Source organism: Ostrinia nubilalis, chromosome 6 (assembly GCF_963855985.1).
Source record: "Ostrinia nubilalis chromosome 6, ilOstNubi1.1, whole genome shotgun sequence".
In the NCBI taxonomy this organism is placed as follows: Eukaryota; Metazoa; Arthropoda; class Insecta; order Lepidoptera; family Crambidae; genus Ostrinia; species Ostrinia nubilalis.
Window position 1 is genome coordinate 6,640,062 of NC_087093.1, and position 26,207 is coordinate 6,666,268.

General features: G+C 35.7%; 1 protein-coding gene across 7 annotated transcripts in view; it reads right to left on the bottom strand.

Annotated features, from left to right (window-relative positions):
* LOC135072478 (multidrug resistance-associated protein 1) overlaps positions 1-24,851 on the bottom strand; it is a 45,080-nt gene extending 20,229 nt beyond the window's left edge. For 2 of the 7 annotated variants that reach the window (XM_063966402.1, XM_063966399.1), the window contains exons 1-17: positions 24,523-24,851; positions 21,138-21,443; positions 16,284-16,550; positions 14,628-14,821; positions 14,331-14,519; positions 13,535-13,789; positions 12,269-12,509; positions 9,751-9,888; positions 8,069-8,215; positions 7,306-7,390; positions 6,544-6,741; positions 5,875-6,051; positions 2,715-2,848; positions 2,120-2,330; positions 1,482-1,598; positions 1,200-1,303; positions 709-852 (exon numbers count right to left, since the gene is read on the bottom strand). In XM_063966402.1, the coding sequence (XP_063822472.1) occupies positions 709-852; positions 1,200-1,303; positions 1,482-1,598; positions 2,120-2,330; positions 2,715-2,848; positions 5,875-6,051; positions 6,544-6,741; positions 7,306-7,390; positions 8,069-8,215; positions 9,751-9,888; positions 12,269-12,509; positions 13,535-13,789; positions 14,331-14,519; positions 14,628-14,821; positions 16,284-16,550; positions 21,138-21,443; positions 24,523-24,570 (2,955 nt within the window). In that variant the 5' untranslated portion in view covers positions 24,571-24,851. Of the gene's footprint in view, positions 1-708; positions 853-1,199; positions 1,304-1,481; positions 1,599-2,119; positions 2,331-2,714; positions 2,849-5,874; positions 6,052-6,543; positions 6,742-7,305; positions 7,391-8,068; positions 8,216-8,564; positions 8,712-9,750; positions 9,889-12,268; positions 12,510-13,534; positions 13,790-14,330; positions 14,523-14,627; positions 14,822-16,283; positions 16,551-21,137; positions 21,444-24,522 lie in introns of all 7 variants that reach the window. The other 5 variants (XM_063966398.1, XM_063966396.1, XM_063966403.1 and 2 more) reach the window with 3 other exon arrangements.
* Positions 24,852-26,207: the final 1,356 nt, after the last annotated feature.

A 26,207-nucleotide genomic window follows, 5' to 3' on the forward strand; every position in this document is an offset into this window, starting at 1 on the left:
ATGGCGCATGGTTGGAAAAGTGGTTATGAGTGACGAAAAGATTATCGCGCCTAATTGCCGGAAGTTTCATAAAATCCTTTACTTCTGGTCAAAGTTTTAAATTGTAAATAACTTGAAAAATCGAACTGGCTAAGGCTTGATCGATACCACGAAATTTTAAGTTTGTATCACGACACACATGGCATTGTCTGGTATTTTTATTCAGCCCACTAATCGTAAAGATAGAAAGAAAGCGTAATGGCGCAATTTCACTAGTCGATAGGGTCCGCATGTGGCGTGCGGGAGATTTCTGGAACGCATGCCACAGGGCCCGCATTCGGCGAACCGTTTTCATTCGTCGATAGGGTCCGCATGCGGAGTGCGAGAGATTTCTGGAACGCGTGCCACATCCAACAAGCACACGTATGAAATATTTGACTCAAGACCCGCAAGCAAGCTGTATATCGACTGATGAATTTCATTGGTCGATAGCACGGTCGGTATTATGCATGCGCATGCTGTATACCGAACGAGTTATCGACTAATGAAAATGCGCCATAAGTTTGTCTGTCTAAAAAAAACAAAAGTAGTTCGTGATACCCAAAATGGACAATAAATTAAAACAACACAACGTTATTCCAAGTAACAAAGACTTTTTGGCAACTTTGGGGGTATCGAACAATATGACGCTGACCGTACACCATTAAAACTTTGTACAGGTGTGCTTACCATATCCTGGTCGTTGGACCACTCCGCGAGCCAGTAGTTGGAGCCGACCTGGAAGACCTGCAGGATGAGGTTCATCAGCACCGTCACGATCGACGCCACCACGCCCACGCTCGTCAGGTAATGTTTGTACACGCTCCATTTTACCTACAACAATATAAGCATTTAGGACACGAATTTTTAGGTAATGTTTAACAGCCTAGTATAGATCGTTTCATCCACGAAGACCCACCAATTTTTGGTCGAGGGAAGCGCGGGGTGCGGGGAGCTTGATCCGAGCAATCCGAGTGTCATTATTGTAGTGTGCGTGTGCACTCGTGGATAATTTAGCGTGTACCGCTAACAGTCAAACTTTAGCGGAAGAATGGTGGAGCGCGTCTTCGTGGATGAAACTATCTATAATAATGGTACATAACAAACATAATTTAAAAATCTACTACTTCAGGTAGAGCACTTGAATCGATTTGGGGAGATTGGACTTTCGAAATACTCACACTGCCGGTCTCAGTTTTTTCTGTTTCAATAAGTTTCGACTTCTCTTTGAGTTCGTTAGGTGTAATACTTTCTGTTCGCCGCTTCTGGCTGCCGGAGCGGTCGCCTAAAAAGGAATCAAAAATAATTATTTATTTACACAGTCTCGAAATACATAATATACCCAGTAGATTGAGCTTTAGTCAGCCTTCAAAAAGAGTCAGGTCAAAAACTTATGACTACAGATTTTGTTGGGATATCGCCAGAGTATTTACAATAAAAAAGTTAAGTATAGTGTGACCTACCAGCTGCTGTTTGGTCCGATTCTGAATTGCTTTCTGATAACGATCTCGCCCTTTGTAGTTTACTCTGGAACTCGGAGCCGAGTTTGGTTTCAAGATGTTGTTTTATTTCGTCCAATTCTGAAATGAAAATGTAGAAATTGAAAAGTGCAACGATTGATTGATGAATAATTCTGGTACAGTTGACGGGACGTCAGACTAGACGTTGTTTTTGCAAAGCAGTCCCTATTACAGCTACAAAAGATTTCAGTGTTAAGTGTAGCAAGCTGGTCTATATTTGCCGTCGGGCGAGTCAGCGTCGCTGAGGTGGTGTAGTAGAAACTCGGTGAAGGCGCACTTGACGAGGCGTTAGACTAAACGTTTTTGTTGCAAAGTGGTACCTATTACAGCTACGTAAGATTGTAGTGTTAAGCACGTAACGTAAACGGATCAGCATCGACTCGGTTACGGCTAGGCGACGCTGAGTTCATAAGTGCGTCGATCTTTACATGGTGGTCTATACTTGCCTTCGGGCGAGGTTCGCTCTGCGTCGCTGAGGTGATGCAGCAGTAACTCGATGAAGGTACCCTTGACGGCGCATGTGACTAGGCGTAGATGCCACAGCCTTCAGCTTAACACGGAGGTTAGTACTTGGTACTTGCCTTCGGGCGACGTTCTTTCCGCGTCACTCAGATGATGCAGCAGGAATTCCGCGAAGGCGCCTTTCTTCTCCAGCAGCTGTTGGTACGTGCCGGCCTCTGAAACCTCGCCATCTCGTAGCACCAGTACCATGTCCGTCTGAGCCAGGTAGGACACGTTGTGCGTCACCCACACGCGGGTCTTGTTCTTGAGCAGTCCGTTGGGGCCGATCACCTGGATGATAAATGCGAGTGGAATAGTACGATATTTTGAGTACATTTGGTCAGGGTTGGAACGCCAAGAAACACACAGGCGGTGTTCAAACCGTATAAGGCCGGTTTCCACCAAGGCGGAGCAGAGCGGAGAAGTGTTTTGAATAACCATCAGATTTCATTATTTCTATTTCTCCTCTCCGCTCCGCGCAGCGCCGCCTCCGTCAAATATGGAAAAATCCGCTCCGCCTCGGTGGAAAGGGCCGAAAGGTCAACATAGAGATGCTGCTGACGACCGTCGTATGTTCATCGTACATATTATTAACCCTTTATAGAGCTGTAACGAATATCATACGACCGAAAACCATAGAGAGATACTATTATCAAGTTGGCATATTATGAGTACCTTATCGAATATGTGCTTGCCGACGTGCGAGTCGACGGCGCTGAGCGGGTCGTCCAGGAAGTAATTGTCCGCGTCGAAGTACACGGCCCGCGCCAGCGACACGCGCTGTTTCTGCCCGCCCGACAAATTGATACCTATAGACAAACATCACAGATTATACACTCAACGTCAAATAAATCGCACCTTCAGCGACGCGAACTTTAGAGATTTTCTTCTGACATAATCATGGTACCCATATTGGTGTTATTTGAAAGCCCAATAAATAAACTTAAAGAAAAACTCATTATTTTTTTTTATAAACAACTAACAGGTACCATAAATGTGACTTGAAAAAAGGCCTCACTTGGGGCTCACCTCTGGGACCAAGTAGACCAATTTTTGTGGTTATAAAACCAAATAATGATCTTACTTGTCCTTTTTAACAGATGGATAGCAATTAATCCCAATTTAATAGTTTATACAGGGCGTTACTTTGCATTCTTGCCATATTTACAGAGGTTACTATATTACTGATACTGAACACAAATCCGTAAAAAAATAATGCCCGAAAAAATTTTTTTTTTAATCTTGAGTATTTTATTTTATCGACAATCTGTTAAACACACCACTAATTATCGTAACGCATGCACATCACTTGTTGGCGATGGCGATGGAGACTTTTTTACTTTTTATTGTATTTTTAAATATCTATTGCAATCTATTGTCTTTAAAATGTCTTTTTGACACTTGTAAAAAACTGAGAAATCCATCAAACACATATCACGTTATAAATAATACAAAAATGACTGAAGTGTATTCAAACAACGAATAATTTAATCAAAATGGTGCTTGGAGTGTCTGCAAGACGTCTTAGACGAAATGCTTGATGACGTACCCTTAGCGTTACACCAAATGCTCTACTACCAGCTGCAGCAGGATGGTGCTCCCCCACAATAAGGACGTCAAGTCAGGCCCGTCCGACTTTGTAGGCAGCGCCGTGGACTTTATTAGGTGGGCTGCTAAATGTGTTCCCCGATCCAAAAAAATTCTAATAAGGATTTTCTCAAACGACAACACTTAAGTCATTTGTCAGTTTGTCGGTGATTAATTTGTCACAACTTTCAAAATATAAAAACGGCTATTCAAAGATTTTTGTGTTAATCTTTATCTATTGTGATAATAATGTTTTATCATCCTGTTGGAGATATTGTCTAGTGTGATTGTGAGATACAGACTCAGTAGTGCTCTAGTAGGTATTTAAGTTTGGAGACAGTGACTTTTTATCTAGTGTTTTAGTTTAAGTCATGAGACATCATATTTAATAAAGAGAATAATGTGTTTCTAATTGTTTGAGTATCATTTTCTTGATCATATTGACGGGCTTAGTTACCTCTGAAAAGTTTTTTGCATTAATTAAAAATAATGGGAGAACATAAAATCAATGACATAATAATAATATTATGTCATGATAATAACCTAAAATACGTAGCCAAGCACGGATTAAATACCGCCTTAGTACCAAAGTCACCAACTAAATGGCGTTAAGAAAAGTCCAGTTATTTTTTTATGGAGTCGCCGTTCTTCTCGTCAGAGTAAATATATTCTTTGCGTCAAGTGCGCGAATAATACGTTTGGTGAACAGTGGATTGGACGAGGGGTCCAGTAGCTTGGCCACCACGATCGTCGGACCTGACACCAATGGATTTTTGGAGTGACTTGAAACGACTGGTACTATGCGCATAAGAGATAAACAGTGTAAACGCGTTACATGAAAGGATTGTTTTAGTGAAACTGTGATACAAAACGTTTATGTGTTGCGAAAACTAAAGCGAAAAGCTTCGCCGTACGTAAACTTTGTAAGTAGGAACTTATAAATAAATAATTAATCGTGAATAAGGTGATTTCATTTCATACTTAATTTATTAATTTGTAAAAATAGGGTACAATGTTGTAAATTAATTGAAACCCTAATAATTATTACGTATTTTTGACGGTCCTAAGCCCGTAAAGTAGAAAAGAAAATCTGAAATCAACTGAAGAGTATTTTAAAATAGTTATTTTAAATCTTTGGACAAGTTATTATGACTGGATAAAAAGGCTGGTACCCAAAGCCATAAAATTAAGAACTAGGCCACGCCCACTAGGTTTATTCCACTTGCACCTGTAGAACGTGCGAGACAAAATTGGTTTATTCCAATTTGTACTGAAAAACCGAATTTACTAAAATCTTAGTGTACTTTCTTTATGGGAGTCTCTTGTTTATCTTAAATAATAGGTATTGTTACCTACTTTTATCTCTGTGAATATGGCAAGAATGCAAAGTAACACGGTGTATAGCCATAAAAGTTGGCTCAAGCGTAACTACCTATTTTTTGAAGAAGTGACTCTGTGTCCTTCTAAAGACACAATTTTTTAGTGAAATGAAGTTTAGAACTAGGCTTTCAAATGGTACCAATGTTGGTGGAAAGTGGGGATGCATACGTTTGATAAGTGCTTGTCGCGGGAGGTGCGATTTATTTGATGCCGAGTGTAGATCTTAGAACACTGTACAACTTAGAAAACTGAACCTTGGGAACGGAAGGAGTGCCAAATCGACAGTGCGTAAGTCAAAAATGTGCATTTTACAGGAAATTGGTCGGAAAAAAGCACGCGGTCTTTTTTCATCCAATGGCATCAAAATGTTAAAACCGTCAAAAATTACTTACGCATTGTTAGAACTTCACTGACGAAATGGCATCAAGCTCGCTTATTATGCCCTGTTCAATGTGCAAATAACTTTTAAATAAAATTAATAAAAATAAATTAAACTTGCGCGGGCGCACGGAGCAGGTGCCCGCGGCAGGCAATAGGCATAGGCGGGTTGGAAATTGGAATGGAAATCAAATGCACACGGCGTCGGCGTGCGCTGCTCATACTAATTTTTGAATCAGAACCGCGTGCGCTCGCGCTTGTTTTAGTGGAAGCCTTTAACCTAGTGCTTCGGTCAGTTTGGACTTTGGGAGTGATGAAGTTAACACTAATAAGTTAATTGCAAGAAGTATCGTTATGCGAATGAATTAAACTAGCTAACTTTTCAGTTTAAAAGATGTTCTGAAATTAATGTTTTTTTAGAAAATCATATAAAGCTTTTGTCAGACTTCTCATAACTACATAATATGTAGTTATTTTACTTTTAACTTACCCTTTTCACCAATTTCTGTCTGGTCACCTCCAGGTAATACGTCAAAGTCGGTCTTTAGAGCGCACACATTGATGACGTTGTTGTATTTGTGCTCGTCCAACGGTTTGCCGAAAAGGATGTTGTCTTGCAGAGTGGCGTTTTGTATCCACGCTTGTTGAGGAACGTAAGCGATTTCACCTAAAACATATTTTAGGTTAGTTATAATACGTATATTAAGAGTTGAGATTACATATTTCAGGTTGACTGTCTAAATTTTTTTTTATAAAGGTAAATATTCTTAGTAAAATACAACATAATACAGAAGAATATGATAAATAGAGGCTCATAAAGCTATAGTGGCGTGTGTTGCCAAGAAAGACGCAGCTGCTTCCCTGGAAACCCGCCTCTACATACCTTATATTTTGTCCCTAGGTGTCGCAGAGTATCATGTCTAAAAATCTGTATTTCCCTGGGCCAAACTGCCCTCTGTATCAAAAGCTGTGTACGCCCATGTACCCAGCGGGTCTAGGATGCGCATCGTGATAAAATCTTATCGATGATTTAGACGACAAATGTATGGGCTTATCGCGCAGAAATCGATAAAATGGCGTAATAAACGTTTATTGCGGCGCGCATCCTAGGCCTACTGCACTGCTAGTGATGTGATAACAAATCAAGATGGAACCTCACCGGTAGTGTTAATTCGTCCGGAGACCTTGTTCATCTCGCCCAGGAGGGCGGAGAGCAACGAACTCTTGCCGGAGCCGACGGCGCCGACTACGGCCACGAGGGAGCCGCGGGGCACGTTCAGGTTGATCTTCTTGAGCACGGGCTCGGCGTCTTGCTCGCCCCACGAGAAGTGGCCGTTCTCTATCACCAGGGGGTTCGCTGGAAATAGAAATGGTCTTTATTTTTTTGGAATAAAATTACTGCAGATGTTTTTGGAATACATTTAGGCTCGGTTGCATCACCTAACTTTGACCGTAACTATAACGATAACCGGTGTATTTTGCATGGAGTTTGACAGATTTTTGACGTTTGTCAAAGTTAAAGTAAGATGGTGCAACCCAGCCATAGTAAGTCTCAGTACCATAACATACTAACGCCCTTATTCACAAACATTACAGTGCGCGTGGATGCACAGGGTGACACACGAACCAATCACAGAGCTCTATTCAACGCTGTGCGTTCAAACGATTTGATGCTTCACTTAAGCAAGCATCGTTTGTGAATACGGGCGTTAATATGGCAGAACAACATACTAAAAGATAGCTTGATGTGCTCTTGTTTGTACATAATTTTCATTGATAAGTTAAGTAAATCATTCATAATTTTAAGTGCGATGTTGACATATTCGAAACGCCACAGTCTAGGAATAGCCTTGCACTAGAGTTATGGGATATCATGAACGCGCTGTATAGAACATTGGTTAATGTATGTTGAAGTACTTACGTTCATTAGGGTCGTGTTCTACCGCTCCGTCGTCTAATTCCTCTCCGTTCATGAATTTGTTCAACCTTTTAATGCCCACTGCAGTCTGAAATGGCAAGAACCGATTATAGAACAAGCAAATATTTGTTTTGAGTATTCAAGATACCACACATAAAGAAACTGAATAACAAAACAAATATTTTGCAAAAGCGTAGAAGGTTAAACGTTTTATTGGCGTAGTAAAAGTTGGTAAATAAGCAAATATTAACTATTATTTTTTATTTAAACCTTTTTATTATTGGTAAATATAATGCGTTATTTACGTTTAACTTATAGCTAAGCAAATACCTGATTTTATTAGTGGATAATACTGACTTACCGTAGTATCAAAACACTTACCATCGCTACCACATTGTTATTACATTCATTTACTGATAACGTGCAATTTAAGCTATGTTAGTGACATAAAGTAGAACGTTACATTGTCATGGGGTGAGATGGAATGGGATGTAGGGTTTTTGGTGAGATTTATCACATTTAGAATATTTCATATAACAAGAGAGAGCCATAAGTAAGATTTTATTTCTAGCCACAATTATAAATTTATAAAAAATCTCGCGAAATGCAACATTTGTATTCTACCTTAACCTCGCGCTTGTTACACCAAATATCAATAAGGATTAACATTTACAAAAGCCTTTTGGGAAAACTTACGCTTCACTACATTATCCACAAAAAACTACAAACCAAACACATACAAAAAAAATTTTGATTTCAAACTTACTTGCACGACATTCGATATAACATTAGGCAGCATGGAAAGTGGGAAACGTAGTATGTTGAAAAGAGACAACGCTACGAAAGCTGTCTTTGCGTCCAAGGCTCTTGTATCGTTTACCAAGACAAAACACCCGAACGACATCAGCGACACCTATGAGAGGAGTCCAGGAAACTAGTTATATTCTAATAAATAAAATATATCGGCATTATTTGTACGTTCGGTGTCAGTTTTATCAAGCTAATTTGGTTCTAGTAGAACGCGTTTGACGCGCGTTTAACATTTTTGTAATAAGACGATGACTGTATTTCTAACATTATTTAATCAACATTTAGGAGTAACTTCGCAGTTATTTCGCGATTCATCTATGCGTTGATAAGACGGACACAAAACGGTCTTACAGTAGCGTAACCTAATGAATGTTGGTTAGTATGTACGATTGCGAGAAAGAACCATAGCCTCTTTCTTAGAAATAGAGGTTATAAATAAACTTGGTGGCTACCTCCATCGTCAATACAATGATGATAGGAAGGAAACCTAATGGCATATGCATTGTGTTAAACAGGGACATCGACACGAATATACTTTCGGCTGTCAGGACATTGTTTGAATCGGACATCACATACGTGAAGAAAGTTAAAAATATCACCTAAAAAAAAAGGTTAATAACACAAAACTTGTAATAATAATACCATGTAAACAATTGAATTATCTTAGAGTTAACAATCTCTTGTTAAATAACTTAATTACTATCTTACATTTTTATCTATTCCTTATCAATTCATTCATTAACATAAACAATATCAATTTTATCATGTGATTAAGAGCGTTTACGCGAAGCGCGGCGTTTCAAGGGGCATCATTGGAAATGATTCGCGCGCGGCGTTTTTTAATAGTTTTCAAATGTTTATAGCAAAACAATAACAATGAATTATATATCGTTTCAAAGTAAATATTTTAAAGAAGATGTTATTTTATTATATTAAGCTATTTTTATGTTGAATTAAAGAAGAATAATGGTATAAAAATCACTTTGATTTTTGGGTATTTCACGTTCTTTGAATTTGTGATTTCTTATTGTAAAATGCTTAAATCTAAGAATTTTCTCAACTAACTATTTGCCTAAGGACCTATGCTATAGGATATAAATGTTTTTTATATCGTTTTCACAGTATTTTTTAAAAAATGTCAGCTTGTAAACTGACGCTAAAGTGGAAATTTGAAAACCTGTGTGGACTTATCTTGATAGAATTCTTAAATACTATACTAATCGAAATATTTTCTCAACTAACTATTTAGACGACGAAATTGCCTAATTATTTATGCCTATAACATATTTGTAATGTAACTGGTTAATGATTGTAACGGGTTGAAAAAGTACTGTTTTTGTGCCAAACGGCGTAAACGCTCTTAAGGATTACAAGAATTATTTCAATCAGAATAACATTATTAATGATGGCAATGAAAGATATCAAAAACTGATTTTTCGATGTAATTTGATAAGGTAATCTTTTTACAACGTAAATTGTAGCATACGATTGCGATTGCTTGCGTATGTTTTTCGTGTAACTCTAAGATTGTAAATAATCGCTTTGATTTATAAGGCAAATAAAATATATTTTTTCTTCATTACAAGTTACATTGATAAAATCAATATTAATAAGATATATCTTATATTTAATACTTACCAAGAAAGGCGCGCATGACCATATAAATGAAGTCGCCGAATTAAGGTATGCCGCTTGCTTTAATACATACATTTCTTTATTTCTAATTTTAAGTATTTGCTCCTCAAAACTTGGTTCCCAAGCATACATCTTAAGTACCTGTAAACATACACAAATGACAATTGTGTAAACATTTAACATACATTACATATATACTACTGAACCTAGAGAACTAATCTTGACATCATTTTGTCCGTCTGTACATGACTTGAATTCTAAGCATGCATCATCTTATTTGAATGCTTTATTTTTCACTTTTGTAGTGTACTCTTACTTATTACAGATTTAGAGGCATTTTTGACGTTATAAAGATATTTTTGACAGTAAAATTAAAACATTATTAAAAAACCTTTTGAAGTGTAACCTAGCTTTGTTGCTTTTCATCATAAATATTAACAGAAACTGTGGTGGAGTATTTTTTCAATTTGTTGTAAGAGGATAAGATTGTGTTGAATCCACGCGGGATAGTAAAAAGTATTAAAATCAATCCGGAGAGATTATCATGGATTAGTTATCAATATTCTTGTCATAAATAGGAAGAATAGATACATATTTGTATACTGGTGATAATTTAATTTACAACACGAACTGATAAAATCGAGTGTATTTCACTGAATCAGGCTTGATATGATATCAATACGTTCAAACAAGATAATATGTGCTATTTGATAAGAGAATGGCCTCGAAATTCGTATCTTCGAACGACTTAGGTGATACAAGATACGCCTACTCAATCTTTGAAATTATACGCGATTTGAAACTTATATTAACCTTTAACCGACGACGTGATTTTTTTGTCACGCCGTCTGCGACGTGCGGTCTGTGGGACCGCTATACTGTTTACTCAAAAAGTAATATTTTTTTGTATAAAAGTATATTGGTTTTATATTTTTTGAGAACATTATAGTATTACAAATAAACATACGTATAATTTGAGAGGAATCAATGTATATTTTTTATTTAAATATGGCTAAAACTTTTTTGACCCTTAATTTCATTGAAATTACGCTAGAGCTCAATAATACCTATATAACTTGTAAATTTTAATCAAAGCAAGAAAAACTATACTCCTTCCTAAATATAGTGAATATAATGAATAAAATAAAAATAAATGACACGTACATTACATGCACAAAAAAAATTGACGTAGGGTAAAACATCAGGCAAAATCAGGACATTTTTTTTACTGCATGCCAAGCATTTTTGGAATGCATAGGTAACACCTGTAAGATAATTTCGATTTCAATTTAGATGGACTAAAATGTACGTCTTTTTTGCAGCTGGTGCAATGACATCAGGCTGATTTGGCATGTCAGAGCTTAGAATACATGTCACTGCTTGCTTTACCACCCGTTTCGCGGTATTTTTTTACAGACTTTTTACAGACCATCTTTTACATAATATTATGTTCAAATATCAATTTATCATTAGGAAATGTCTTTTCCTAGGTTGTGGTGGCCCAGGATCCATCATTTTTACGAAAAATTTGTCGTCTAAAACAAAAACGCCAGTTTCAGTATGGTACAAAAATGTCACGTAGTCTGCGACGTGCGGTCCCACAGACCGCTGTTGAACTTTAAATCGAATTATCTTATTAAAACTGCCCTCGTCGATGTAACCACTACCTGTAATGGCGTTTGGGCAACTAAACTCGAAGGTACTGAGACGCTCGGGACACGGGAGTAAGTAGAACATTGCAATCCAGAAATTTCAAAAACCGGAGCGGTCTGTGAGACCGCACCTCGTCGGTTAAAGGTTAACTACGATGAAATCAAAGCGTTATAGCTTAAATTATCTCGACCTTTTTATACCTATTTCTGGTTTTGTTTGATTTATAACTCACAAGTTATAAATAAAGATTAGACACACGAAAGGTCAACAAATTCTTAGTTGTTTCAAATTTGTATTGTCTTCCTTATTGTTATTTATTAAGGTAATTGCAATAATATATCAATAAATTATGCTATTATTACTTCGCAACTGTCCGAAAAACCGGAAGTGGCGAGCGTATCTTATGCGTTACTGGTTATCTACGACTATTCAAGTAAATGTGATTATAATAACTATAATTCAATATAATTATTGTATTCAGTTGTATGCAAAAAGCAGCCTTCGCACAATGCCAAATTGATACAATTGCACATTATGGTGAATACAAAAATTCAATCACTGTATTCTGTACAATTTCCCAGGAGTAAGTTTTACTCGTACTAGGATCGATTCATATCAATGTCGTGATAATCACGATTGTTAACAAATGTTTATCTATTCGTCGATCTTCATTAAATGTATTGTAGGACAATATATTTTATAGGTAAATAATTAAATAACTAGTAAGATGCTAGTTGTCGAACTTTGTGATAAAGTATGAAAAAGTATGGTTTTGCTATAACTTACGAGATTTTCTTTCATTGACAAACTTTCATTGAAACTTTTAACCTGAATATCACCTGACTGATGATAACTATTGGTGACTTACTTTAATTCCATTGAGCACCTCGTTCATAAGTTTGACCCTCTCATCTTTGTACTTCATTTGTTTGATCTGCAGCGTCTTGACGCGGTTCGCAATGAGCCCGTTGACCGGGATGAGGATGATCATGACCGCCAGCCCCGCGAGCACGGAAGGCCCGAGGATTCCCCACAAGAAGTACAAGGCCAGCGCTATTTGAAGCGGGGCAGACCATATCATATTTAAATACGCCGTTAGTTCCACAAATCTGTAATGAAATACAAAATTCGAGTTGTAAAATTACACTTGGAATAGATATCGAACCGGCATCAAAAACCAGTGGATTTTGTGATATGCCGAAGTGCTTTTTTCACTATTATTCAATTCAAACTATTAATTTTGGTTTAAAAAGACAAGTTTTCAAAAACCTAACTTTGAAAAACCCAGGTAGAGTTAGGTCTACCAGAATTTCATGGCATAAAAAATATTGGAAAAGTGTGAATTAAACAGTATCTAGATCGTTTAATCCAATTTCCCTAGTACACTAGTTACTTGGTGCACTCAACCAAGTTTATTTTCCAAAGCATGGTACTGAATCTCAAATTCACAAAATGAATTTTTTTTTCGATCGCAATAGGCAATACAGGACTATGCAGAACAATTTTTGGGAGACACTGAGCAAGTAAAGTTTAAACCAATCAAAGGCCTATACTGAAGTTTACTGTGTTGTTTTATAATAGGAGCTTATACAGTAACATCGTATGGCAACATATTTTGGCATAAGTAGCATTTTCACCAACATGTATCAAGTATTCAAGAAATATGAGAGAGAACTAGCTAGAGAGTACTCCGCGTTAATTCAAATTGTGCAATACCTACACGTACTCAACTCCTGTTTGTTTGTTTACACATGTCATCACTACTCTGCTACTAGGATTAACAATTTCAATTTGATATGTACTTATTACTTTGAATTGTGCAATAGTTTTTTCATGGCAAGTAAATGACGTGCTCTTTTTATATCTCACCATTACTCAGCAAATAGTCATCTTTTCTTTTATCGGAAAATAAGTCTAATGAATAAATAAACCTTCGCGGTGAAATCAGTTTAACTCCTCCTTTATAATGTCTTTTATATTCTTTTTCAACAGTTTTTTTTATTACTTAACACAAAAGTCGACTTAAAAGACGGATCCAGCCAATCTAAAATTAAATCTATGACGCATGATATTTCATATTTTTCCTTATTTAGTACTGTGTCAGTCGGCCACTCTGTTTGGGAAGTAATATTACCTTTGCGCATCCACGGACATGAGATTGACAATTTCACCGACGGTGGACTCTTTCCTTGCAGCGTTTGAGAGTCGGAGGGATTTTCTGTAGATGGCGCTTGTTAGAGCAGTCCTTATTCTCATACCAACAAGGTACATAGACGTGAAATAATGCGCTAAGAGCATTGTTTGGACTGTCGCGCAGGCCATGAGACCGACTGCGTAGAGATAACCTTTCCATAGCGGCTCGTCGCTCCCTACGAATCCGATCAAAAGTCTGAAAGAGGGAGCACAAATATATTTGAATGGTATGGTGCAACATTTCGATTTCAGCAAGCTTTATGAGGTCAAGTGCGTCAATCACTTTCATTTTCACCAGTTGACGTTTTTGACCTAGACTGCGTTCTGCATAACGTTATCATTTCTTTCGTTATACATTTTAGAATTTACAATCTAACTAATAATGTTAATGTAATTTTTTTTCAAAAGTCAAATCGAGCATTCATGCATAAACATAACATAAACATAACATAATCCAGCAATAGTTGATTTTAGAATGTTTTAAAATGAATTATCTTAGTTTGAATTTTGAATTTTCTTAGTTTCATGTACTTATCGATGAATACACATCGCTAGGTACATGAAACTAAGATAAAACTGTAGTTATCAACACTCAAGATAAATAAACCTATCTGGAATGAAAATGATCATAAATTGAAATTTCGTCTGAAAATTAAATTTACAATGTGTGTGACTTGCGACTTGAATAAAGCGAGTTATCATGCGCGTAGGCCTACTTCCTTCAAGTAAATATTTACCTCAGAAGCTGTGGAGATAAGAACATTAGAGTGTCGTTGAACAACTTCAGCAGAGCACCGAAGAAGAACTGGCCTCCAAAGGCCAGACAGAGAGCTGGTAGGATGGATGCAGGTTTCTTCTCGTGTTCAGGCTTGAAATTAACACTGGCAGAAGTTTTACTATACGTTGCTTTAGCGCCATTACTGGTACTGCTAAAATAAAAATACAAATAAATAGTATGGTTACCACTGATAATATTTTGAAATAAATAAATTATATTCAACCTGTTATTTAAAAAAGATTACAACTATGCTTACATTTCTCGTTTTTTGAGTGATCTGTGCCAGAACTTGTCGAATTTGGGAACAACTTCTTTAGATGAATCTTGAGGATTAAGTGACCACAAGTCACCTTCGGTCAAGCTCCTACGGAACCCTGTAAGGGCCAGCGGGTCGAACCAACTGAACGTGAGCCGACTTGGGAACCCGGACGCGCTTTCCGGACATTGGTTCTAATAAAAAAATACACATATTAGGCCCTATGCACACGGCGTTTTTAAACGCGATGGCTCGTTTTTTTTCTATAAATGTCTAAATTGGATCCGACTTTCGTGTCTGGCTTCTGTATCGCTACAAACGCATGTCGACGGTGCGCTAAAAAACGCCGTGTGTATAAACCCTAACGGTTGCCTTTTGTAAACATAGGTACATACGGTACATCTTAATTATTGTACCACTAATATAATAATTATAATATGCCATCACGGCAGTGCCAGCTTCGCTTTAACTGCTTTCAATCTCTGGTATGCAAAGTGTTGTGTTTCGTAGTATTCCTTACCGGAAATAGGACGAGGAATGTGACGCAAGAATTTTTAAATACTTACTTTAATAACTCATTAGATACACAACACAACATAAAATACTCTTTAAATCCAACTTTAATAAGAACTAGCTTTCCGCCCGCGGCTTCGCCCGCGTGGAATTTTGTCTGTCACAGAAAAACTTTATCGCGCGCGTCCCTGTTTCAAAAACCGGGATAAAAACTATCCTATGTTCTTTCCCGGGACTCAAACTATCTCTATGCCAAATTTCATCAAAATCGGTTGCGAGGTTTAAGCGGGAAAGCGTAACAGACAGACAGACAGACAGACAGACAGACAGACAGACAGACAGAGTTACTTTCGCATTTATAATACCTATTAGTTGGGATGAACTACGAGTTCATCCTAAATAATAAATGGATGTTCTACTAAACGCATGACTCATGTGGGGATCGATTCCGTCAGCATTACACAGCATATTTTTAGGTAGAAATAGTAATGGTTGTTTTGATGACAATTTAAGACTTCAGGGTCTACAAAACATTATAATTGTAAGTAAAGACTTTTATTGAATGGGAAAACAACTACATACTATTATTATGGTTGTGTGTATTTCGAAATATTGTATAATGTCATGATGATGATAACGCGGTACAATAACTGAGCGGTGACTCTGTGGCGGTGACTGCCATTAACTTGGCAACAGACCTATCAACTCGATTGTTTAGCGAGTCAACAAGCGCTGCTGCAGGCAAAACATCGTGTGGTTTACAGCAAAAACCGCATAAAAGTGAACATGAGTAATGTTTCACAATAAAATATTTACTACTTCTCGTGCATTTGAGACCAAGATAGGTTTACAGTTTTCATTCAATGAACAATAAAATTGACTTGATGATTAAACATTTGTTGTGCAATGATGATTATACATAATCGTTTTATCAAAGATACTGAGCACACAGCCTTGCAAATAAAAATCTCCACTACAATATTACAACATGTATTGTATGTTATCGTCAGACAGTACCTATCTATAGGTACACAAAATACCTTTAATTCAATTTCAATATTCATTCACGTTGTGTAACATCGACCTTGATGTTTGTATCAGAATGCACAGTACTTTAATCTGAATGGTTAGAGATTCAATTACCTTTTCGTACGAGTAAGGCGTGTCCTTCGGAGGCAAGTCGGCGTAACAGTTCAGTATAAACATTAACACTATTAATGGATAGTACACCATGTAGCTAACGAAGTTATACTGAACGTTTTCATCGTCCTCTTTTTCGCTGTGCAATATGATTTCGGACCTTAGCTGGGGCAGCCCTGCGATGATCAGAAGCAACCAGAAGAAAAATAGAACTCCAGATGCTCTCATACCATATTTTCTGTTATAGTATAATAATGTTGCTGATAAGGCCTGAAACATAAAAGATGATTAGAATTTGAAAATATACATAGAAGATCTAACTCTTCACGTGTCGACCGTAATCTAAATAATCTATTGATAGAGAGAGATACAATCGAATCTACTTCAATCATTGCTAATCATGGGACATCCCGGACATCGCGATAAGTCTTGTTTAGAACGCTGGGTTTCTAGATTTATCTAAGTACCTCTTTAGTATGAAATGCGACAAGCTTAGATAGATTGTTAACAAAATGCTTATGAACTTATAAAAAATATCTTAAAGTTAATGAATTCATGGTAGTGTTAAAACTTGTGGCGACTTTATAAGAAACAAGATGATTTCCAGTCACTCTGTCGAGTTGAAGGTCAATCTCGAAAAGATCCGTTTAGAATACCGTATTAAGCAAGAACCGACTATATTTTTTTGTCATAGTTGTATAATGATGTAATATTATTCAATTTTTTGCAGCAATCATAAGAATTACAATTTTCTATTCGGTGTGAACAAGTTTATCAAGGTCCTACACAACAACTTGTCTATTAAATTTAACCTTCGTCGCGTGCATTATTGGTCGTTTTACATTTTTGGTGTGATATTTTAAACAAATATTACAAAACAAGACAATATAAGGTAGTACGATGTAAAACACTAGAAGTTACAAGAATTTTTAATAAGTCTTTATATTACAGTCGGTAATTACCCTACCTAGTTTACTTATCCTACCTACTATTAAGCTGTGTTTGTGTTCAGCACTTCATCATAGTGTCGCTTCGCGTTTGTCTGTCGACTTTTCATTTTTTTCGTTGCTTGACTAACATTTAAACTTCTATTTATAGGGATTGTAATCCGGGCTCCAAGACTGATTCACAATGTGTCAATTAATGGATCGTCCTATGTATTAATTTGTACTGCAGTAGTTATTCATGCCCTATTACGGGTCCGTACATAATACAAACATATGTAATGGTAACGAATTGAATAGTTAATTAGTGGCATTGAACTTAGAACTCTATGATCAACTAACCGGCTGCCTCGCCGGTTACGTCGTCATGCATGCGGTTAAGAGGCAATTCTCGTAATTACTGTGGATTTGGGCGTCCTTGTTTAAAAATATGATAAACGCACCATGGAATAAAGGGTTAAAACCATAAAGTACAATATTGGCAGTAGAATCAAATAAATAATTCAATAAAATGTAGCGAAATCGAAAGGTAGTTAGACAAAGTGACCACGAAAATAGCAAAACGACAAAGAGGTAGAAGCCCTAAGGCCATAATTGATTAATATTACCTATTTACTGTTCGAAATAAGAATCCTGGTCCCATAAGATTTTTAAAACTACTATCTATTTGACGGCGCTTGCAGTCGTGTTGGAGTTACTTATTATTCTAGCACGACGCGCACATGGGCTTGTTATCTTTGAATCACGTGGTCTCATGGCATACTCAAATAAATTAAAAATAATTAAACAACATGTTTATCATTCAGTGTTTGTGTGCTTACATAATACACGCTTTTGCACTGAGGGGTGCGAGTGTAATTACTGTAGGACTATAAAGACTATACCATCTTACTGAACACTACTGTACTGTATGTAACCATCTCTAGAGATAACAATAGTGGCTTTTTTTAACGCGGAAGTATACTATTGCCAAGGCTCCAACAAACATTTAAAATTAAACACTTTAGGAGAGGATGTTTGATACAAACACTTTTTGCTGTTAATTTCTATGTGTTGGTGAATACAAAATGCAATTGTACATCGAAAAATTTATCAATACTTTTGATTATTTATTGTGTAAGTAGCCTACAAACTTTATCTTAAAACAAAACAATGTATTGCTATTATTGTAGGAACTGCTCTATAGTTTTCGTGGGAAAATTTTTTCACGACACAACCGACTGTGTGTGGTGTATTCAATTCAAAACTTAAAAATTGACATTAATGACGTCATTAAAAAATCACGAGGGCAGCAATTTAAAAATGATTTACAGTACTTTTCGATATTAAAAGTCATGAGTCATTTTACCTACTTCCAAAAATAATAGTTGTGTCAAATAATGTAACTATATAGGGTAGAACATTCTGTAGGTAGGTAGGTAGGTATTTAGGTGTTGCTCTAACACTTAACAGGAACCATTTTGTAAAAATTACACTAGTTTACAAAAAAAAAGTTTTTCTTTTACCCAAAGATAATTCATATTGGATGTGTTTTCTACCAGCCCCCTTATTACAAAAATATATGTCTCATATTTTTATCACGTCAAGTTTTTGAGTTATCCACATTAACCTAAGTAAGCTGTCTTGTTAGCCGTGTCGGAGTTTCTACTTTATTTTAATTGCATTTAAGTACCTATTATTTTAACATTTTCACTTGTTTTAAAATGTCACCAAGGCAGTGTAAATTAAGCCCAAATAACTTTTGCTAAGTTTGTGGTCAAATTGTATTGTCAAAAAAGAAGAGAACAATCGCTGAGGCCGTAAAACGGGCCTATTTCTATTACTTTCAAATCTCGGTAACAAACCTGATAAAAAATGGGTTCCTGGTGTAGTGTGCGAAAATTTAAGAAGTATATTATTGCACTAGGCTGCAGGAAAAAGAAAACATATACCATTCGGCACTTCAATGTTATGGAGAGAACCAACAAATCACACTAATGACTGTTACTTCTGCCTCACTGAAACTACAGGTTTTAACAACAAAAACCAAGAACATACAATATCCTGATGTTGCATCAGTCACAAAACCTGTGCTACAATCTGAAGGAGTTCTTTATCCGTCATTACCCATCAATTCTAATAAGGGAAAGATGCTTGGTATAAATTTAAAGCAGTAGTGAAAAGTTTCCTGGGAAACTATAAATTTTTCTGAGAATTAAGCAGAAATTGTTTCCAAATTATTGAGGAATTACCAAAGAATGGGTGTGAATCTATCTATCTATCTATGTCAGCCTTTGGGTTCGCCTTCGAACATAGGCCTCCTCTTCAACCCTCCACCGTTTTCTGTCCCTGGCCACACGCATCCAGTTCACTCCAGCCTGCTGCCGGATATCGTCTGTTCATCGTTTAGGCGGTCTTCCCCTGCCGCGGGTGTTGTTGCGGGGTCTCCACTCCAGGGTCTTGTATTTTTTTCTGTTTCCAGGCGATAACAATATCAAATCGAAATCATATGTTATATTGGCTCCAGACATATTGCACACTCCCATGCATGGGCATAATGTCCAATGGGGAGGCAGCAGAACTCACTGATAACACTAGTTTACAAAAAAAAAGTTTTTCTTTTACCCAAAGATAATTCATATTGGGTGTGTTTTCTACCAGCCCCCTTATTACAAAAATATATGTCTTAAACTTTTATCACGTCAAGTTTTTGAGATATCCACATTAACCTAAGTAAGCTGTCTTGTTAGCCGTGTCGGAGTTTCTACTTTATTTTAATTGCGTTTAAGTATTATTTTAACATTTTCACTTGTTTTAAAATGTCACCAAGGCAGTGTAAATTAAGCCCAAATAACTTTTGCTAAGTTTGTGGTCAAATTATATTGACAAAAAATAAGAGACCAATCACTGAGGCCGTAAAACGGGCCTATTTCTATTGCTTTCAAATCTCGGTAACAAACCTGATAAAAAATGGGTTCCTGGTGTAGTGTGCGAAAATTTGAGAAATATGTTATTGCACTAGGCTGCAGGAAAAAGAAAACATATACGAATCGGCACCCCAATGTTATGGAGAGAATCAACAAATCACTCTACTGACTGTTACTTCTCCCTTACTGAAACCGCAGGTTTTAACAACAAAAACCAAGAACATACAATATCCTGATGTTGTATCAGTCACAAAACCTGTGCTACAATCTGAAGGAGTTCTTTATCCGTCATTACCCAGAAAGATACTTGGTAATCTTGGTATTAATTTAAAGCAGCAATGAAAAGTTTCCTGGGAAAATATAAATGTATCTGAGAATTATGTAGAAATTGTTTTCAAATTATTGAGGAATTACCAAAGAATGGGTGTGAATAAGTCGTTAAAAATGCATTTTTTACATTCTCGCCTGGATTTTTTTCCTGAGAACCTGGGAAGCGTGAGTGTTGAGCATGGCGAAAGTTTTCACCAGGATTTGAAGGTTTTTGAGGAAAGATACCAAGGAATTTGGGATAAAAATATGTTAGTGGATTGCTGCTGGTCTATAATAAGGGAAACTGATACTAATCAGTATAAATGAAGGAGTAACACGACTTATTTTTGATTGTTTTTAGAGATAAATGTATAAAAAATAATCAATATTTACAAAATTTGACGTCCTAAATTTTTTCTAAGTTCAGTTTTTAAGTAAGGGTTAATAACTCTACCGATACATATCAGTTTCATCTCTGGGTAAAAAACCTTGTAAACTAGTGTAATTGTATAAGTATGTACTGATATCTTAGTAGCATTTGTGTTTAGTACAAAATATAAGTACTATCTAATAGGTACAACAGTTATTGTTAATACAGAAATAAGACAGTGATTTACCTAAAATATAAGTACAACATAAACATTTTCCCTAAACACATGTTACAAACCCTAAAACAAAATAAAACAAAATATACTTACAAAGGTTAATATTTTTATGATGGGGCTGTAGTAATCAGCATTTGAGACTACATTTTCCTTTTGTGATGAATTATGGACTGTGACACCCAAATCAACAAATTTTACCACTATTAAAATGGATGTGACGATTAACTTTGTTATATTCAGTGGATTCCATGGGATGTTCTTCTCTTTGCTATTTAATATGTAGTAGATGTCTAGAAAAGCTGCCACCCAGAGATATAAGCATGGTGTCCATACAAGAACTGTCTTGTGAAAACATGGTGTGAACTCTGGATTATCTGTGTGCCAAGTTCTGTTGCTGTCCTAAAATAAGAAACATTTGATTAGTATAATAATATTATTATTATAGTAAAGGGTAGATACTATCAATAGTATGGTGTAAAATTCATTAAACATTTATTTTAGGGTTTGTACTTGGAAGTTTGAATAGACTGAAATCTTAAATTTGATTGATGCTTCTATGCTGGCTCTAAATTTTAGGCATTCAGTTCATCAGTGATACACAAATGTGTGTGTGTTAAAAATTGTATTGTTAGAATTGGAATTCATTAAGAAAGATAATATCCATCTCTGGTAACTAAATGCATGATTATACTACAGAATATAAACATTTAGGTTCCAAAAAGGCTTTATAATACATTTTTTATTTTATTTATTTAAAATATATAACTTTCAAAACTTCAAATTTTGGCATTACTATACATCGTTTATTGAAACATGTTAAAACTTTATTCTTTTGACAGAAATACATATATATAGTATTTTTAATATTTTTCATTTATTGAATAATAAAAAATGTGTATGTACAGACAACAGCTTATAAGTATAAATATTGTGGCATCTTAAACTGGTAACTGAAAATACCTCGTAATAAAAATGTAGTCTGTCTGAATGTGCTGTTTACTGTATGCTAGAGAAACATTTTTTGTTATAGATAAAAGATCCCAACTGCCTGCATTCAACAATATCAAAAGATGATGAGATTAGGTAGATTTTTACATTTTTATAATACCTGGTGGGATAACAATAACAGGTTTTGTGTTGATGTAACATTCTAATAATATTTTAACTTAAAGGTCATGGTCATTATCATTTTTGTAACGAAATGAAGCAGTTAAATTTTTATTTTAGCTCACCAATATTTTTTGAAATGAACATTTTACTATAAAATGTATTTTGGTAAACTTGTGTAACTAAGCTTACGTAGTTAGAGTTAGAAATGGACGTAGTTATGCTACAACGTTCCAACCCACAAGGTGGTCAAAATTGAGTTTTTGAGCCCAAGCTAGGTATTTTGGGTGGCCCTATCTAGTGCTGAAGACACTGACTATCTTACGACAATAATTAATGAAATAATTAAGCGGTCCAAATGATAAAACGATCCAAAAGATCTAAATAAAATCTTAAAATGTTACATTCCATTTGGAACGTTATGTTTTAATTCGTTTTGGACTGAATACAATGAAAATAATGATCCAATCATTTTGGAACGTTTTACAAATAACTAATTTTAAATGTTAAAAAGTGACATTCCATTTGGATCGTATGCTTTTAATTCGTTTTGGACTGAATAAAATAAAAATAATGTTCCAATGTACTTGGAACGTTTTTAAAAAGGCTTTTTGTTTGAAAGTGGCTTTAACTTAATTTGCAAAAACGTTCCAATGTGTGAAAATTGTTATAATATTATTTTGGTAGTTAATATATTATTTTTTTTTCTAAAACATAAGTATAACTATATTTTAGCAAAAATAAGTATAAAAATGAAACAATATTATTTTAAAAATTAAAAATATTTATAATAATAATATGTATAATTATAGATAATAAATATTAATTATCGTTTGATAGAATGTTTATGTCCGAATTTACAATGGCATACTTTTAAAATAGCAGAATTTCTTTTGGCAAAATTTCATTCTGCATAATATTAAAGTGGGGTCCCATTGCAGTTGGCATCTTGTTGGTGAATGGGTGGCACTGCTCAGTTTACTCTTGCTTTTTTTTTTTTTTCTTCTTCCATTATTATGTGCCACGTGCCACTGTCATGAGTCTATGTAATTGCCTGCATTTGTGTGATGTCCATTGTAATAAATGTATTTTTTTTCTATCAATGATGTTTTCAGTTACAGTACACTTAGTACAATTAGTTTTCCGCAACATTCCTGGACAGGATATACCAAATAAACGTCATGCAATCGATATTATGCAGAATATTTTCAATATTGCAGAAATTCTGCCATCTGCATAGTATGCCAAGTGGAATGGTACCAAATAATCGTGTTACTAAATAAAAATTATTCTAATCGATATTATGCAGAATATTTTAAATATTTCAAACTAAAAACTGCCATCTGCATAGTATGCCAAGTGGAATGGTACCAAATAAAATGTTATGCTAATCGATATTATTCTGAATGAAATTTTGCCAAAAGAAATTCTGCTACTTTAAAAGTATGCCATTGTAAATCTAAATATGTAAAAGGAGAAACTGACTGACTGACTGACATATCAACGCAGAGCCTAAACGGCTAAACGTAGGCACTTGAAATTTGGAAGGGACGTAGCTTAGGTACCGTAGAGGTGCACTAAGAAAAGAATTCCCGAAATTCCCACGGGAACGGGATTTAGCGGGAAAATCCTTTTGTATGAAAAATCTAAACCGCTTAAGTTAGACGCTTGAAATTTGGCATGCAAGTACCTTAATAAACTTTAAGCTTAGTTACAACAGGATATTGCAAAATTCCCACGGGAACGGAAGTTAGCGGGAAAAAGCGTACCACTAGTTAGCGGGAAAAAAAGTGGTATGTTTTTTTTTTTGGTAGCGAGTAGAACTGAGTAGTATGTATCACTTCAACTAAATAAATAAACGTTATTTTATTACATACTTGTCATTAAAATTTACTAATATTTCTCATACAAATTTTGAAAAAAATGTACTTGGAACGTTTTTGCAAAATAAGGTAAAAACTAATTTCATACAAAAAGCCTTTTTGCAAAAACGTTCCAAGTACATTTTTTTCAAAATTTGTATGAGTAATATTAGTAAATTTTAATGACAAGTACGTAATAAAATAACGTTTATTTATTTAGTTGAAGTGATACATACTACTCAGTTCTACTCGCTACCAAAAAAAAGCGTACCACAAATTTACAAAAACGCGATTTTCTCAGTTCGACTTGCGTGTGGGTTGGAACGTTGTAGCATAACTACGTCCAAATATGAATTGCTAAACTTGATTAACAAGTTGTAAAGTAATTGAATTGGACTCGCAAGTTGTTAAAAACTCTAGCTACCTAGGTACTTGTTTCTGCCACTGTGGGGAACAAAAACTTTCTGACATATTTGGTAGGTACCTACAAAGTTCAAAGACCTACTTACCCAAAAAGTAGATCCGCAGAACTCGTCAAGCGAGGAATTGTAAGACATTGTTGTCACAACACGTCGACAAGGCACGAACAACGACTAATTTAAAGTAATGCTCTAGCTGCCATGAATTTTTAAGTTTTTTGTAAAATTTTGCAATAAGACTCGGTACGATTATAGGCGGTTATCCGACCAAGAAAGTCCCTTAAAAACTATGAGTAATATTCATTAGATATTTTTAATTCCAACAAATATAAAATTTTAGAAAAAATCCATTTTACAAAAACCACATTACACCCGTACGACAGCTCTTCACCACACTACCACAGACAAATTAATTTTATACTTTATTTTTATAACTAGCTTTCCGCCCGCGGCTTCGCCCGCGTGGAATTTTGTCTGTCACAGAAAAACTTTATCGCGCGCGTCCCTGTTTCAAAAACCGGGATAAAAACTATCCTATGTTCTTTCCCGGGACTCAAACTATCTCTATGCCAAATTTCATCAAAATCGGTTGCGAGGTTTAAGCGGGAAAGCGTAACAGACAGACAGACAGACAGACAGACAGACAGACTGACAGACAGAGTTACTTTCGCATTTATAATATTATATAGTTGGGATTAGCACAGATTCTCAATCCACCAAAGACCATCGACTAAACCGGAACGCACGTCAACAGACAATCTAGTGTTGTGGCACTTTTTGATCGAAAATCGAATCCGTTGAAACTCCATACAAAAAAGGCTTTTCGGTCATCTTTCGAGATAAAAACTGTCACATTTGGCATTTTGTTCAGAGACGTTTTTTCTTAAATTCCCGTTTTTAACTCGACACTGGTAAAAGGCATATCGTAGCAATAAAAAAAAAGAGCCACGTGATAATATAAATTTTCAGTTTTGACTTTTGATAGTGTGTCTGACTGAGCAGTGGGTCTAGTCAAAATGCCATCGCAAACCAATAGGAAGCTTTCGCTAATGTCAGTCGCCGCGACACCGGGGACTGTTTGATCAAATCGAAAAACGAATAAAAAAAAAATGCTTTTCGACCTTTTTTCGACTGGTTTGCGATTTTAATGTGCACTTTGTCCAGACCCACAGGCTAGACAAGTCAAGTGGCACTTTGTGATCGAATCAAAAATCGAATCCATTTACGGATAGAGATGGGTTTCCACCCGGGTAAAAACCCACATGAGGGTAAAAACCCAATAAAAACCCGTTTCATTCCACCCGTGGGTGTTTACACCGGGTGAAAACAAATAATTTTATAATTATTTCAATTGGTATCTTTTCTTTATTTTTATTGAATTTTTCTCATTTAAGTTTATTGATTAATAAGTAATAAGTCAAATTTAACACTAATATGCATTTATATCGTGGCCAAATCGTAAAATTGATCACGTTATGATGATGTGACCAATTATTTTATAAAATGGTGTTATTTCAAGAATCGTTGAACCGATTTAGAAGAAATTTAGTAGGAACACAATAATTTGTGATCATGGCAAGGACTTGGGGGGGGGGGGGGATGCCAAACTCTCTCTTTGATGACATTACGGTATAAAGTTATAAATAACAACACCAACTACAAAGTACTTCTGCTTAAAAACTTGAAATCGAACCGCCCTTCCGCCACTGTAACGCATTGTAACGTTTTTCAAGACCTCCTCTCCCCCCAGATTGCATTACGTAACACTAGAACGC